This window comes from Aspergillus candidus (genome assembly GCF_002847045.1).
Source record: "Aspergillus candidus strain CBS 102.13 unplaced genomic scaffold BDW47scaffold_47, whole genome shotgun sequence".
Taxonomy (NCBI): domain Eukaryota; kingdom Fungi; phylum Ascomycota; class Eurotiomycetes; order Eurotiales; family Aspergillaceae; genus Aspergillus; species Aspergillus candidus.
The window spans coordinates 1-14,641 of NW_020194052.1; the positions used below are offsets into that span (position 1 = coordinate 1).

The 14,641-nt window shown below is 50.4% G+C and overlaps 4 protein-coding genes and 1 non-coding gene across 5 annotated transcripts; 3 read left to right on the forward strand and 2 right to left on the reverse strand.

Annotated features, from left to right (window-relative positions):
- The first annotated feature begins 185 nt into the window (after positions 1-185).
- BDW47DRAFT_t119 lies at positions 186-257 on the forward strand. The gene has a single exon. It is a non-coding gene; the product is annotated as a tRNA-Arg (tRNA).
- Positions 258-1,285: 1,028 nt separating this feature from the next.
- On the reverse strand, positions 1,286-2,336 carry BDW47DRAFT_128153 (uncharacterized protein; the record flags this gene model as incomplete). Its single annotated transcript, XM_024816806.1, has 3 exons — positions 1,286-1,379; positions 1,469-1,613; positions 2,258-2,336. The coding sequence occupies 3 exons, from the start codon at positions 2,334-2,336 to the stop codon at positions 1,286-1,288; spliced, it is 318 nt and encodes a 105-aa protein (XP_024669367.1).
- Positions 2,337-2,796: 460 nt separating this feature from the next.
- Positions 2,797-4,072, reverse strand: BDW47DRAFT_119549 (FPP/GGPP synthase family protein; the record flags this gene model as incomplete). Its single annotated transcript, XM_024815362.1, has 4 exons — positions 2,797-3,178; positions 3,249-3,575; positions 3,631-3,839; positions 3,962-4,072. The coding sequence occupies 4 exons, from the start codon at positions 4,070-4,072 to the stop codon at positions 2,797-2,799; spliced, it is 1,029 nt and encodes a 342-aa protein (XP_024669368.1).
- Positions 4,073-9,926: 5,854 nt separating this feature from the next.
- BDW47DRAFT_110443 (CFEM domain-containing protein) lies at positions 9,927-10,945 on the forward strand. Its single transcript, XM_024813729.1, has one exon. The coding sequence runs from the start codon at positions 9,931-9,933 to the stop codon at positions 10,384-10,386; it is 456 nt and encodes a 151-aa protein (XP_024669369.1). The 5' UTR covers positions 9,927-9,930; the 3' UTR covers positions 10,387-10,945.
- Positions 10,946-12,922: 1,977 nt separating this feature from the next.
- Positions 12,923-14,548, forward strand: BDW47DRAFT_110445 (carnitine:acyl carnitine antiporter). Its single transcript, XM_024813730.1, has 4 exons — positions 12,923-13,427; positions 13,486-13,551; positions 13,602-14,215; positions 14,277-14,548. Exons 1-4 carry the CDS (start codon positions 13,176-13,178, stop codon positions 14,326-14,328), a joined length of 984 nt encoding a protein of 327 aa, XP_024669370.1. The 5' UTR covers positions 12,923-13,175; the 3' UTR covers positions 14,329-14,548.
- The last annotated feature ends 93 nt before the right edge of the window (positions 14,549-14,641 follow it).

A 14,641-nucleotide genomic window follows, 5' to 3' on the forward strand; every position in this document is an offset into this window, starting at 1 on the left:
GTTTGCGAGACTTTTTTTTGTTCTTTTCTTTTGTTGATTTCCTTGTCGTCTTGGACGATTGATTATTTGATTCCCATGTACCTATCTACCTGTCCCCCAAGTAAAAAATGTACCATAATGAAAGCTATGACAAAAAAGTACTTGTCCCGAATATGTACCACATTCTGATACTTAGACTTCAACAAGGCCGGCTGGCCCAATGGCAAGGCGCTTGACTACGAATCAAGAGATTGCAGGTTCGACCCCTGCGTCGGTCAATATCTTTTTCTTTTTTTTTTTTTTTCTTTGCAATTTTTTTTAGGGAACCGTTGGTGGGGGTGGTTGGTGGTTCGCATCCACTTGATGTGGGTCGGGAGGATCACTGGAGTGGTATGGTAAGGTTTGGTTGGTTAGGGCTGGAACTTGAGAACTGTGTTGATGGTTTGTATGAGGGTGAGTGGATGGTGCTGGTTTGTTTGAATCCATGGAGGTATAATAATCATTTTTATGTGCGACTCTGTGGGTTGATGGATATTGATATGCTATAGTATACTAAGGTCAAATGGTAGCAATCTTGTGGTTGGGTGATATGAAGGGCATAGAATCATGCCCGCTACGCCAAAACGTTGACCAACGATTGGTATGGGGCTTAACCTGCCTGGTATACCTAACATAGAACCTACTTGGACTCTGCTATGTGATTAGCTTAGATGTTATTTATAGTAGCGGGTGACCTACCAGCCCTGAAATTTGTTCTCTGATTCTTATCTTCTCGCCTGGGGATCCACGCAGACGCCTGTCTTCACACGTCTCCTTCATTAAATCTTAGGAACTTGGATGGTGGAGAAGAACATGATAATAGAAACATGTAGAGACAGACATCTGCATGATTGAAGAAGGATGCAAACGAGGAGACGTGTAGAGACGGGCGTCTGGGTGGTTGAAGGAGGACCGAACTGACCGATATCCCTATTAACGAGCATGGGTCTAATACAACTCCTGAGATCAACTCCATCACTACATTCTTCGCGACCAAGCGAGACACTCATAAATAGTGGCACGTTTCCAACATCCCCCGCTGAACCATACCCTGTGCCCTGATCCGCATCCCCCCACCCTCCTGCAGTCGCCGACTCATCTCCTGCCGCTCATACTTCTCCACATCAATACCCTCCCAAGCACTTTCAAATACACCCCAGTCCTCATGCCTAGGCCAATCCCACAGCACATATCCCCACCGCCGCAGCGGGATCTGCGCCGGCGAAAACAACCACTGGTCCATCGTCTGCTCCCGAAGTGCCCTGCGCTAGACATCCTCGGGTCCTCTGTCCGGATCGGAAAACCACGGCGTGGGGATGAGCTCTGCCTCGTCTTCGGAATCGAACTCCTCGAGCGTCCATCTGTCGGGGTAGTTGGATTCTCGCAACGCGGCGGCTAGGAAGGTTCGGTTGCTCTCTTTTTTGAACAACGAGAGCAGTTTATGCTGGACTGGGCGTCTTTGGCTTGTGTGAAGCGTTGAATGTGGGCCAGTCCGAAGGAGAGATGATGCTCGAGGGCGCCTTCGTCGAGGCCGTTGTCCATTATAGTGAAGAGGCTGACCCAGTCGGGATCGCTCACCGCGACTTCTTCAAATGCTGGGTGCTGGTTAGTGGAATTATAGTAGTATTCAGGTAGAAGGGTAGCTAATGAGAGAGTGGTAGATACGAGGGTGGGGGAAGAATGAAAGACAAACCAGGTGCGATGATCTCAAGCAAGTAGTCATGTATACATGCCAACTGCTCATTCTCCCACGGTGCAAAGTGTGCAAGGTACGCCTCCCGCTGATCATGATCTGCATCGATTGGAATCATCATCTTATTGCAAAATAGATTGCAATATATCTGAAACCGATAGAAATTACACTGAATGCGGTGCTGTTCCCCCCTTGAAATCGGATTCGCACTGGGCTTTTGCGCCAGGACTGAGAACACAAGAGACGCGGTGAGAGAGTCGACCGTGTCGTGGAGGCGTGCGAGAGAGCTTGCTTGCGAGAGTGTTCATCGGAGAGACGAATGGAAGGGCTTCCTGTCGCGGGCAAAGTAATCTTCAAAAAAGACCTCCACCTCCTGGCGGGTTTAGATAGTTCGACGTGAAGACACCTCTGCCGCTAGAGCATCGTGGTGTATCTCTGGCGGGATTTGTCGAGTGGAGACTTCCTGCGTGATTCGAAGCTGGGCGTCTAAAAAGGCATGGTAGAATTGAGGGCCTCCGAGCACTGCAGCCGCCAGGGATTGAATACCAGGGATCATCGTTAGAATATGCTGGATCAGCTCCATGGGAAGTCGTTCCTGCACCTCTGTGGGCTTGTCCGCGGCCATGATATCGAACCCGACACCTTTACGCCGATATTGATAGAGAGGTGGAGACAAAAGCAGTAAAATAATATAGATTTATTACGGAGTAAAGCAACAGAGGTGGTGTAATGGTCATTGAGATATCTTTCTCTTGATAAGATATTAGTGCTAAATATGTGCTTTAGCACATTGCCAGTAGAGCCACTGGTCTTTGATACCGAGGAAGCAAAACCATCATTCATTTTTTGTGGCCTTGCCACCTATCAAGGCGTGATGGCACTTTGATCTGTCGAGAATTCACATTTAGCTGACCCACACGCCTTTGGACACTATTCTATGCCTATAGTGATATTGAAAGTCCATGGAATCTTGAATGAGACTGCCGACACGACATGAAACAGTAATATTGGCATTTCAAGCAAAGGAAGGAAGAAAACCAGAGATATCATAATCATGAAATACGCTGTAAAAGTAGCAGTAGGCCTCACTTCTGAAGCAATCCCAGCACCGCCTGAATGCCCTGAAACTTCCCCCTCCCATAATCCACCTCCTCCACCAACTCCTCCGCCTGCCGCGCCAGATCCCGTATCACCCGCTGGGTGTAATCAAAGCTGTTCGTTGCGCGCAGGCATGACAGAGCGACGTCGCTCGCGCCCGGGCTGTCCGTCTTCTGCTTGAGCAGGTTCAGCAGAACCTTGTCGTCGGGGTTGGCGTGGATGCTGTGGATGATGGGGAAGGAGAATTTGCCCTCGGTGATGTCGTCGCAGACGCCCTTTTTGGCGGCGTATTCGTCGCTTTGCAGATTTTTGTAGTCGTCGCGGATTTGGAAGATTACGCCGAGGGTGTTGGCTAGGGGGACGTAGTCTCTGCGGTCGGGTTAGAATCTGGGAGATGTATGGAAGGGGGATGTAGAAAGTAGGAGGGGAAGGGTCTCACTTTGTGCAGGAACTTTCGAGCATCATGAGTCTGATTGCCAATCGGAAGAGACCGCTGGTCTTGTTGTTGACCATGTTAATGTACTCGGTTTCTGTGGGGCAGATGGACAGGTCGCGCCAATACAGGTCCATGCCTTGGCCCATGTGGAGGTTGAGCATCTCTTCGGTGAAGATCTGGTGGGCGGAGAGGCTTTCGTGCTTTTGTAGTTCCTGCGAAGCGAGGAAGTAGGCGTGGTTGGCGGAGTTGATGGTTTGCGCGGTGCCGAAGACAACGTGGGCGGCGGGGAGACCCCGGCGTAAAGGGGAGTTGTCTTCAATGTCGTCGACACTATATATTGTTAGTGATGTCTTCCTCTTTCCTAAATATGTAATAGGAGGAGTACAGAAGTGATGCGGTGTGGAGTATGTCGACAATTCTTTTGATAGATTGCAGATATTCGTTAGGCACTTGAAGCCATTGGTTGAAGGCGTCGATCAAGAAACCGCGGGTGTTCTTCCCCGAGTTTGATAGAAGATAGTGGAATGGCCCGCCGGTGATTTTGCTGCTGTCGACTACCCATGTGTCCTCGGATATAGTATCCCGGATAAGGATCTGTTCTCGGGATGTGATATCTTCCTGGCATGGTATTTGTTCCGGAGATGGGGTTTGTTCCCGGTTCTGTATGCAGGTAAGTGATTTTATTTCCAGAACAGCAGTTGAGCATGATTTCTTACATGATTGAGGCTCTCATAAGCCGAATCATTAGGAGACTCAGCCCCGGATGGCCGCGTGGGCTCGGGGCTTTTGCGGCTGGATAGTCGGCGGAGAATGCTGGTGAATCCCATGATGATGGTTGCGACACCAGTAAGGTACCGTTGAATCGGGATTCGGGCAAATCTTTAAGCAATTACCCCTGTGGATGATGGCTTATCTGGAGCGGGGGATCAACATGACAGGCCCAGGCTACCATGAACCCATTGAGACGGTTATGCATTAGTCTGTGGATACTCTTGGCCATCCCGGTGTTTATCATGTGCTGGGTTGCTCCCAAAGTCCCAAAGCTCGACTTTCGGTTGCGGTGAGCGAGAGACGAGATTATCTAGCTCTCTTCCAGCGGTGCTAGGAATTTGTCCTGGTGGTCTCTGCCCGGGCTGGATCTTGCAAGATTCTTTGATGAAAACCGGTTTGGTCCATCTCCCCCCGGAACACTCTGGCATATCCGTCGACAAAGATGTGGCGATTAAGCTCCTACCCTTTTTTAACGGTGCTTTCCTATTCTAGCCTTTAACAGACAGTTATTTTTATAAGGTCCCCGGCACGGGCCAGAACCCCGCATCCCACACCCACTTTCCGGTCGACGGAGCAGGATCCATCGTCGGCCTCATCCTCTCACAAGTTCAATCCCTTCGTCATCCGCGCCAGTCGCGGACTAAATAAGCCATGTAGTACCGTAGCAAAGCCTAGTGGATATAGCTGCAGGGGTGCCAGGGGTACATTAGACGGTCGAGTCAATCGGGTGCAGGCCTAGACGGTTGTCATGCCATCGAAGGGTGCGTGGCAGATGGCTGTTTGACGTGGGGAACTGGCGGCTGCCGGCTTGGTAGCCGTGTGGTGCTTTGGTCCCACTGATCAGCGAATCCCTGTCCATTCCAGTGATTCCGCAGTGTTAGCGGGGGGAGTGACTGGCTCCCGGGTCGAGTTTCACCGTTGGGTTGGGTTCGGCCATTCCTTCTTCATTCCTGGCTTCTGTTCGCTGTCTCCCTCCTGCTCATTGTCTCGGCTTTCTTTTTATTTTATTGACTACCTCTGAGTTCGTGTATTGAATAACCAGAATCTCAGGCAGTCGGTTGGAGCAGAGACAGATAGACCGGTTGATAACCAGCCGAGGACCGACAAAGAATGGCGCCGTTGATCATGCGGGGACGGAGACAGGAACTCCATCCGACGGTCTGGCCCACTGGAATTAGTCTAACGGCGCGCTTGGCACTTTTATGCGCTTCTAATCGGGACTTTTGTCGTTTGACTTAGTGTCTCGCGTAGCTGGAGTAATAGATGGTGGGATGGATTGGAGGTAACGTGGGAGTCAACCGACTCATGCGCCTGTGAGTCCGCCACAAATTGGGTCCTTGTGAATGGTCAATGCATAAGGAACAATTAACTAGCAATATTGTGAGCTTTCAACTAGAGCCATGAAAGGTAGAGATCGTCTACATGTAAAGGGGAAGTTTCGAGTCGGTTGGATGTGCAATAAAAGGAACCAAACTGTGGTCTGCAATCAAGTGACACGTTGAGGACCCTCCTTTCACAAATAATGCTCATAAACTGTTTATCTAAATCATCCAGGTTTACCTTGCCAATACCATCCTAAAGTGAATCTTCTTTATCGCCATGATTTGCATTGTGCAAGGGAAGTATTCCTAACCCCAGATTGCAGTTTCCTGCCATGATACAACGAATGCACGTTGTCCGGCCAAATTGTCTGATATAGCTCAATTGTACGAGATGATATTTCTATGTTAGTTATTATCCACTTGCTCAAAACGTTCATAATTCCCTCAGGCAGCACCCGAAACAGATCAGGTGACCATACTTACCATCACCTCCACCACCTCTGCCTCTATCCTTTCACATCACCATCCCCATCAACTCTTCAGTGGTCCTCGTCTGTCGTGCTATACGTATATCTCTGTCAATGATGACCACGCTGGGCCCCTGTCGTCGATCCTGATGCTCACAGTCGTGTGCCTGCTTCTGGGGCCGCATCTGGGCAAACGAATACTAAAGCAAGGAACTATGGGAGCAAAATAGCTGAGTTTCTTTCGATGCTTCCAAAAAGTCATCGCTGATTGAGAAAGTAAATTACAGAGACCAGAGCGAAAGCACTCTCTAGGCTGTCGGACTGAACACCGCGTGCCGGAAACTTGGAGCTCTGACATCAAGAAGGCGCCGAGAGCGCCTAAAAGAGACTCTTTGGTCCGTGTCCAGGCCACTAGGGAGCCAATTTCCCAGTCATAGGCATAGTTAACGATATGGTCAATCGTCTCGTAGGAGCGAGGCTAGAGACCGACATGTAGGAATTAGTTCTGTTTCTATAGAAGACTGTAAAGCTGATACTATCCCGAAAATACATCATGGAGAGCGTGACTCGGTGTCATCGCCATGCCATTGGTCCCCAGCTTATCCCGTTCCGGCGATCTGTGGCCAGCACAGTCAGTGAGGTTCAGCCATGGATCAATTTTCTCTCTTAACAACACTCAGAGCTGATCTCTGGTCTATGCTAAGTCTAGTGCTCATCAAGAAATTGCGGTGGGGTTCTACCCCGACGACGACGTGCTGACGTCTGCTGTCCTCACATCTACGTACCAGCTGGCCCAGGTACACGGCTATCGGTGAGCAGCTCGCTTATCATCAAGGATGGATGAGACTATTCCCCGTAAAGCTGTGGCTCCGTAATCGCCGGGACCTGATAGACACTGATGGCAAAGGGATGCCCTTCTCGGTGAATCTCCACTACCAATTGCATAAGGCCTACGGTTATACAATACCCGGTGCTACCGCCCACATCAAACAGCGTTCTTCCCCTGCGGCATCGAAGATAGCCGCTTCAGAGCCAGCGACGGAGCTCCCTTGGACTGCGCAGCATGGCTGGCGTAAAAGCGGGTTTACTATATCGTGAAATATTGAAAGTTGTGACAAGTGAGTATTTCAAACTAGGTATACATTTTGATATGTTAGAGAATATCAATTTTGATGATTACTGACCGATTCAACTAAAAAGTCAATATCAGAGATACCAATCCGACAAATCAAAATAGATTGAAGATAGTTATAGATCCACGGAGTACAGTTACAGTGGTTGCATGGAAGTATGTTACACAAATCTCATTTCAAACAATCATATTCTTGTTTGCCTGATAAATACAGTAGAACCCCGCTAATGACCAAACAAGCGTACAACAAGAGCTTCAGCAGCTTGATAGAGCATGATGTAAACTGCCGCTGCCCTTGCTTCCAGGATTGATATCCCTAACAATTACAGGGATGATGCACTGCTTTGGTCCTGCCATAGAATTGCTACTTCTCAGGATTAGGCTTCCTTGCATTTGATCGACCAAAGTGCTCAACGCCTGGCTAAGTGACAAACAAGCATTTGAATTACACGATGTTGCTAGGTACTACCTAGTTGGCTGCATCTCAATGTAGAGTATTGACCAAGCAAGCAGGCACTTATTCCTGGAACGACTTGTGTGGCTGACTGCCTCATACTGCATGTGCCCCCTCCTGAGCTGGAGGTCTCTTACATCTTCTCCACCTGTACTCCGTACATCTCAGCGTAGTGGGTGGAGTTGAAGTGGATTGGCAATGGGATACCAGACTGGCTACCGAATTGTACAGAGAACCTCGTCATACCCACACATGATTGTGGCCTGCGGGTGATCCGGATCTACCCCTGTTGACAGATGGGCCTTTGTAGCCTACTTGTTTGTTGGATCAAGAGATCGAACACCCCACTACGGTGCATCTTGCTCCACGGGACGATTAAAGTCGAAGATTCCAACGCTGTTCGTGCATACTAGATGATCCAGGGCCAAGGTCAAACATCGCCATGCGTCGCTTTGCTCCTGCATGCCTTCTGTCCCAACCTAGTTTACCTAGACTTCTGGACACATGGGCCATGTCAGGCTGCATGATCCGGTCTGTCGGAAGGGCGTATCAACTGCGTATCAACAACGTACTGTCGTCTACACGTGACCATGCGACCATCCTCTAATGACCGTGGCAAATTGATGCTACCCTGTCGAAGGATGACTTGATAAATCCCTTTTGTCTCGTATAGGCAAGGTGTTGCTGTATCAATCCTTGTTGTTTGGAGGATGATGTCGGTGGCTTGGGTGGCTGGGGAAGCTACAACACTCGGCCGGAAGTGGTATCTCCGAGGGAACACGCACCGCCACATCAGATGGATCCTGCCCTAAATCCACTTGGTGTCGACAACTCGACCGACTTTGGCTGGATTTCCAATCCTTCCCCCGATCGTTTGAGAATGGGGCGAGTTGGCTTGGTAGGGCGGTCGGAGCTGGTCGAGGCGGTCTGCCCCGTATCTTTTCTTTGTTAATCTTTTCCTTTTCATGATGATGGGTCAACAAGTTTCTGCCAGCAAGGCAGTCGATCCCTTGCAAATTTCGATGCGCACCCTCTGCACCGCTACTACATCCCTGGAAAAGAAATCCATTACCCCCTATTGTTGTATGCTGTACTTGGGTCCAGCGGAGTCCAACATGCCTCCCACACAGTTCATCAGATTTCCGTCGTGGTCCACGGTTGTTCGAGCGATTCAATAAAGCGGGTGGCGAGAAATCAGGGCCAAATCCCCACCTCCGCCAATTGAGTTCGCTAAGCAACCCGTGTCTTAGCCTTAGTTGGCTGGTTGCTGGTGGACTGACTCGTATGTTGGACAGACTAATCTCCGACCGAACATTGATCTGTGGCTAGTGGACAATCCCTCTTCACTCTTCAGTTCTCGGTGGGCTAGAGGCTTTTCCTGCTCAAATCATGATCCGGTACCGAGTTATTCTCATCCAATAGTTCCATACATCCGTCGATCCTTTCTGTCCTGGACGAGCAAAAGAACATGAAAAAGTAAACCGAAATGGAATCAAGGAAAAATCAAAACACAGCTGCATGTCGTACCTCAAGGTCCAACCGCAGTCGACCTGTGATTTTGGGCAGCCAAACACTTGCTGTCGATTGACGTAACTCGTTACACAGCGGTATTTGCATTGTGTCAGGGGGGTCTGAAGAGTGTCTCGCCCCTCAAATTTCCTGCAAGAAGTATCTGTCCATCGTTTTCAAGAAAACTGGTCCCAAATCAAGGGATGTTGTTTGTTCAAACCCCTGGAGGGATCTCGTGGATACAGCCGTGAGCCGACACAACCTGCGGTCTGGTTCTGGGCGCGGCAATCTCAGTACCAAAAACTATCAAGCGCTAATCTCGACGGCTTATGTGGGGTCATTAAATCAATAACCTATAGTATTGGAGCCAGGGACCAGGTGGATCCCTGGCCTCGCGGCCACTGGATGATGATCCACCAAATTTCAACCTCACCTTGCAGATCGACTTCTATCCTGCAGGGCACTACCTGGTCGATGACTTCATCTAGTAAGGGAATTGGCCCGTGATGCTGCCCCTAGCCACGTTGGCTGTCCTCAGAAGCTGGCCGACAATGGCACTGATGATCGCATTTTCAATTTCCACTCTTTTCCCGTTGTTGTTCTCCACCTTGAAAATTAAACTGTAAAGAAAGGGAAAAAGTAAGAGCAATATTAATAAAAAATCAAAACAAAAAACAAAGTTCGAAAACGCCACTCCATCGTGCAGCCAGGACCTGTCCGATGTGATTTGAGCGTTGGTCGTCTGGTTTATTAAATTGGCTCTTGCCCTCTGTCCTGGTCCTGTTTTTTTCTCTATTCTTCACTCCCCATCCCCTCGAGCATTATATCGTGAGCACTTCACCTCGTGCCATTCCTATCCAAACCCTATCCGTCAACTATACCTACACAATGAAGACCTTCTCTCTGTCCATCGCCGCCCTCCTGGCTACGGCCAGCATGGTGGCCGCTGATGTCTCCGTCGGCCAGTGCGCGGTAGGTCTCTATCTGACCGTCGCCGTCTTTCGCCCCAACTAATGACCATCTCTAGCAAATGTGCATCACCAACATGGACAACAAGGCCTCCGAACTGGGCTGCCCCAAGAACGACCACGAGTGCCTCTGCGAGAAGAAGAACTACCGCTTCGGTGTCCGCGACTGCACGTCCCAGGCCTGCCCCGATGAGGACAGCTCCGCTGTCGTCAACATCGCCTTGAAGTCTTGCCCCAAGGGCTCCACCTCCAACCCCGACGGCAACGGCAACGGCTCCGGCTCCGGCTCCGGCTCCGACTCCGACTCCAGCTCCAGCTCTTCTGCCAGCGGCAGCGAGAGCACTGGCGGCGCTGGCGGCGCGGGTGGCTCGGATTCTTCCACCACTCGCTCGGGCTCTGGCTCCGACTCTGAGTCCACTGACTCTCCCAAGTCTACCGGATCTGATGCCAACGGCTCCGGTACCGCCTCTGCTACTGCCACTAGCACCGGTGCCGACAGCGTAAGTCTTCCATCCTAGAGACCATCAGGAGTCATCTACTAACGCTTTCTTAGAGCTCCACCGCCTCCAAGTCCAACTCCGCCTCCCCCTCCAGCACCGGCGGCTCCGACAGCAACCGCGACGACAACGAGGATGGCAACGGTGATGGCAACGGCGGCGGCAACGGCGGCGACAGCGATAGCGGCAGCGGCAGCGGCAGCGGCTCCGGCGAGGGCAGCGGCTCGTCTTCCAGCTCTGCGCCCTCGTCCGAGGCGACCAACGACTCGGCTGCTGGCACTATCACCATCGCCAACGGCGCTCTGGGCGCCGCCGGCCTGGCTGCTCTGTTCATGCTCTAAATCCATCACCTACTACCGTAATTAGTAATTGTTGGACATGACCCACTTTGGGGCGGGCTTGTTCCATAATGCGGGGCCGGCCTCGCGGCGGGCCTGGTGGTTTACGGCTTGATGATTTTTTGATTCTTTTGTTTCTCGTTTTTGGCTTGTACTGTATATGCCCTGGCGGGCTTATCTTAATGCCAAGTATATAATGTGATGGGCGGGTTAGGAGGCTTAATTATGATTCTTATGCTTGATTTACTTGATTAGTAGCTTTTATCTGTGGATTTTATCTACAGTTTCTATTCGTAATTGGAGACAGATACCCTAGTATCTATCTTCTACTCTTTTCTCACGGATATAGGAGCTCAGAGTAGTCTCAATAATGACCCCACCCCCTGTCGTACCTCTCTGTAGTATAGTGGGCACATCCATCTACCCCAGAAAAGCAAGTCCCACACAAGGCAGCAAAGGCAGCCAAGCAGTGCCTCTAAGCAGGACGTACTCCAGGACCTAAAATAGCATATGATACTCTGCAGCTAGAAGTACCGACTGCTCTGTATCCACCCATTCGCAGCCTGGTTCGCGTAGTACACGTGTGTGTATGTATGGCGGACGTAGTATATAGTAGAAGATCGTCTTGGTTGTGGGCTTATCTGGCAGGTCTCGTGTTCCCCCGCAGATGATACCTTATGTTAGTTAGGTAGGTAGGTAGTAGATTGTCAGGCTTGGGTTCTATGCATGCATGCGCTTGCGTGGACGGGTGTTGTATTTCTATTTCTATCTCTGTCTTTATTTATAGTTCAATTTTTATGAGTGTCACTTTCTGTTTTCTTTCTTTCTTTATCTTTTATCTAATTATTAATCCTTATTTTGAGATATGCACTCTACCAGCACAATATTGCATCGCATCAAGATACAGAAATAGCATCACAGCCACAGCCACGATGCGTGCTTGATCATGCGAACGTGCGGGGAAGATACCTACTACTGATATGGAGCGATGATCTGTCACATACATCTATATACCCACCTACCCACTACCCAAAAAGAGGCTGCCTTGTTTGTTGTGGAGCTGAAAAGAAGGCAGAGGCACGGGCTGGATTGTGGTGATGTATATACAAGCCTTGCATGTTTGCTTTTCTTGGTAGCTTGATCAGATAGCTGATATATGAATCCGACTAATAGCTAGTAGAGTGATATAATAAGGGTGACTGAACCATATCCTAGTTATTCGTTGGATCCTTATTCCTATGTTCGTGCTGGAAGTGTATGATGCTGAGATATAAGGGCTGGCTGGTTTCTATGTACAACTCAGTGACATATGCTCCTGCTTTGATCACGTTGGGACAAATCTACATTTAGTACTTGATTCTCTGTAGATAAGATATCTGTCTTTAAGAATGTGTTCCAATAAAAATGTCATGATTGGGATCATGGACAGGAAGAGTGCTATTCAAATGCATCAAATGCATCAATTGATAAGGTGACTGTACATTTATTTATCAACGAAGTTTCCCCTGTACAATTCCTACAGTGGCTTGTTTAATAGCTCTACACACAGTAAACCACCTAGATCTCACCACTTTACTCTTAGTAGAGTGAATCATACTCCTCAGTACCCCTAACAGAATTTTCAGGATACCTTGACAATAAAAGTGTCAATATCCAATATTTCTTGAATTACTGATTGTCATGTGACGGGCGATAAGCATGTGAGTCTTGGCAGTCCGGCAGTGAAATTAAGGAAGTGAACTAGCACCAACGAAGGTCTATTACAGAAGATCATGACGGCACTCCACTACTAGAGGGACGGACAAGGCAGACGAGAGATAGAGAGAGAGAGAACTTCCCAAATCATTCCACTTCGATCCTTGGTTGGTGGATGGCTGGAAATCCGGAGGAGCGGCATCAACCAGGTATCAACCAGGCATCAACCAGGGCTCCCCCGTTCACCCGGTTGTAACGTTGACGACTCGACAGACATGGAGGACCGTGCCCTATTGGAGATTAATGACATGAATGAAATGGGGTTGCGAAGGAGATTACAGACTCCATCAACGGCGGAAGAGCGGATCCTGCGGAGACCGTCGTTGAATCTCCCCTAATCCGAGCGAACCTCAGGCAGGGAGCACCCCGTGACCCGTGGGCGGAGGAATAGTAATCCCCCATCCGAGCCGAGGTCCAGCGTCACGGGCCACTCACGGAGGAAGCCGAGCCTCAGTCAGGAACCCCGTCATTCTTCTTCTTTTCCCGCGGGGTGCTCCAAGCTTCTTTTTTTTTTTCTTCTCCTCCCCTCTCTTCACTGTTGATTTTTCTCTCTTAGACACTTTCCCTTCACCTTCTCCTTCCCATTTTCCTTCATACCTTTATCTTGACGGATTGTCTGCTTCGTGTCCCGTTGTTTGAGCCTGTTCTTTTTTCTCTCTCTTGAATTTCTCTTCCGTTCCCGCATTTGTCCCGTCCGCATACCCGCTTCCCGCCACCATGTCCAACACCAGCGCGTCGTCTCCCCAGCCCATCCAGGATGAGGTCAAGGCTCTCGAGGCCAAGCCCATCAACAAGACCGTCGCACAGATCCGTTCCCTCGTCGCTGGCGGTGCGGGCGGTGTTTGCGCCGTCGTCGTCGGTCATCCCTTCGATCTGGTCAAGGTCCGCCTGCAGACGGCCCAGCCGGGTGTCTACTCCGGTGCCATGGATGTCGTCAAGCGGACGGTCGCCCGTGAGGGTTTGCGCCGGGTATGCTTTCCTCCCTGTTCATGGTAACTCTGGGATCTTATCGTTAATCATATAACAGGGCCTGTATGCCGGTGTCTCCGCTCCCCTGGTCGGTGTGACCCCCATGTTCGCGGTCAGCTTCTGGGTAAGTACCTTTCGTTCCCTCCCTGCGGATTCGACGCTGACTGTCCATAGGGCTATGATCTTGGCAAGCAGATCGTCAGCAGCATGTCCAACGTGCGCGTGGAGAACAACACCCCCCAGTACTCCATCGCCCAGATCTCCACCGCGGGTTTCTTCTCCGCCATCCCCATGACCCTCATCACCGCCCCCTTCGAGCGGGTCAAGGTGCTGCTGCAGATCCAGGGCCAGAACCCGCCCCCGCCCGGCCAGAAGCCCAAGTACGCCGGTGGCATGGACGTCGTCCGCCAGCTGTACAAGGAGGGTGGCATCCGCAGTGTCTTCCGCGGCAGCGCCATGACCCTGGCCCGTGATGGCCCCGGTTCTGCCGCCTACTTCGCCGCCTACGAGTACATCAAGCGCAGCCTGACCCCCAAGGATGCCAACGGAAACGTCACCGGTGACCTGTCCATGCCCGCCGTCCTGGCGGCCGGTGGTGCCGCCGGTGTGGCCATGTGGATCCCCGTCTTCCCCGTCGACACCATCAAGTCGCGCCTGCAGAGTGACCCCGGTCGCCCCACCATCAGCGGCACCATCCGCGCCGTCTACGGCAACGGTGGTCTCAAGGCCTTCTTCCCCGGCTTCGGGCCCGCTCTGTGTCGTGCCGTGCCCGCCAACGCGGCTACTTTGTGAGTCCACTTCCATGTTCAATTCTGATTGCTGTAGAGAACGATTGCTAACGGAAAACAGCGCCGGTGTGGAGATCGCCCACAAGTTCATGAAGAAGATGTTCGACGAATAGATCGATCTGTATCATTTCTTTTTCTCTGTTTATCTTGACCACGGCGTTCTTTTCTTTTCCTTTATTTTTTTTTTATTCTTGCATGTTATATATTTCAGTCCTGTTTAGAGATTTTGTGAGCATTTTGGCCAGCCCGGATATCCCGTGTTCATGTCATAGACTTGATGTTTTTGTGTAGGGATCACGAATGGATTTGTATGATTGTTCCTGTCCGCGTAGACCCACATGTCGGTACCTTACCGAGTCCTACGAAATACCCGATATTGATGTACCTACTGCCTCCTTTCCAGTATACTGCCTGTTAGTCTCCTAC

Excerpts from the sequence above, each read along its gene's own strand:
- BDW47DRAFT_110443 (XM_024813729.1), top strand. The coding sequence starts at position 9,931 with ATGTGCATCACCAACATGGACAACAAGGCCTCCGAACTGGGCTGCCCC.
- BDW47DRAFT_110445 (XM_024813730.1), top strand. The coding sequence starts at position 13,176 with ATGTCCAACACCAGCGCGTCGTCTCCCCAGCCCATCCAGGATGAGGTC. Across the intron at positions 13,552-13,601 it reads TGTTCGCGGTCAGCTTCTGG|GGCTATGATCTTGGCAAGCA; the intron begins GTAAGTACCTTT and ends GACTGTCCATAG. Across the intron at positions 14,216-14,276 it reads CCCGCCAACGCGGCTACTTT|CGCCGGTGTGGAGATCGCCC; the intron begins GTGAGTCCACTT and ends AACGGAAAACAG.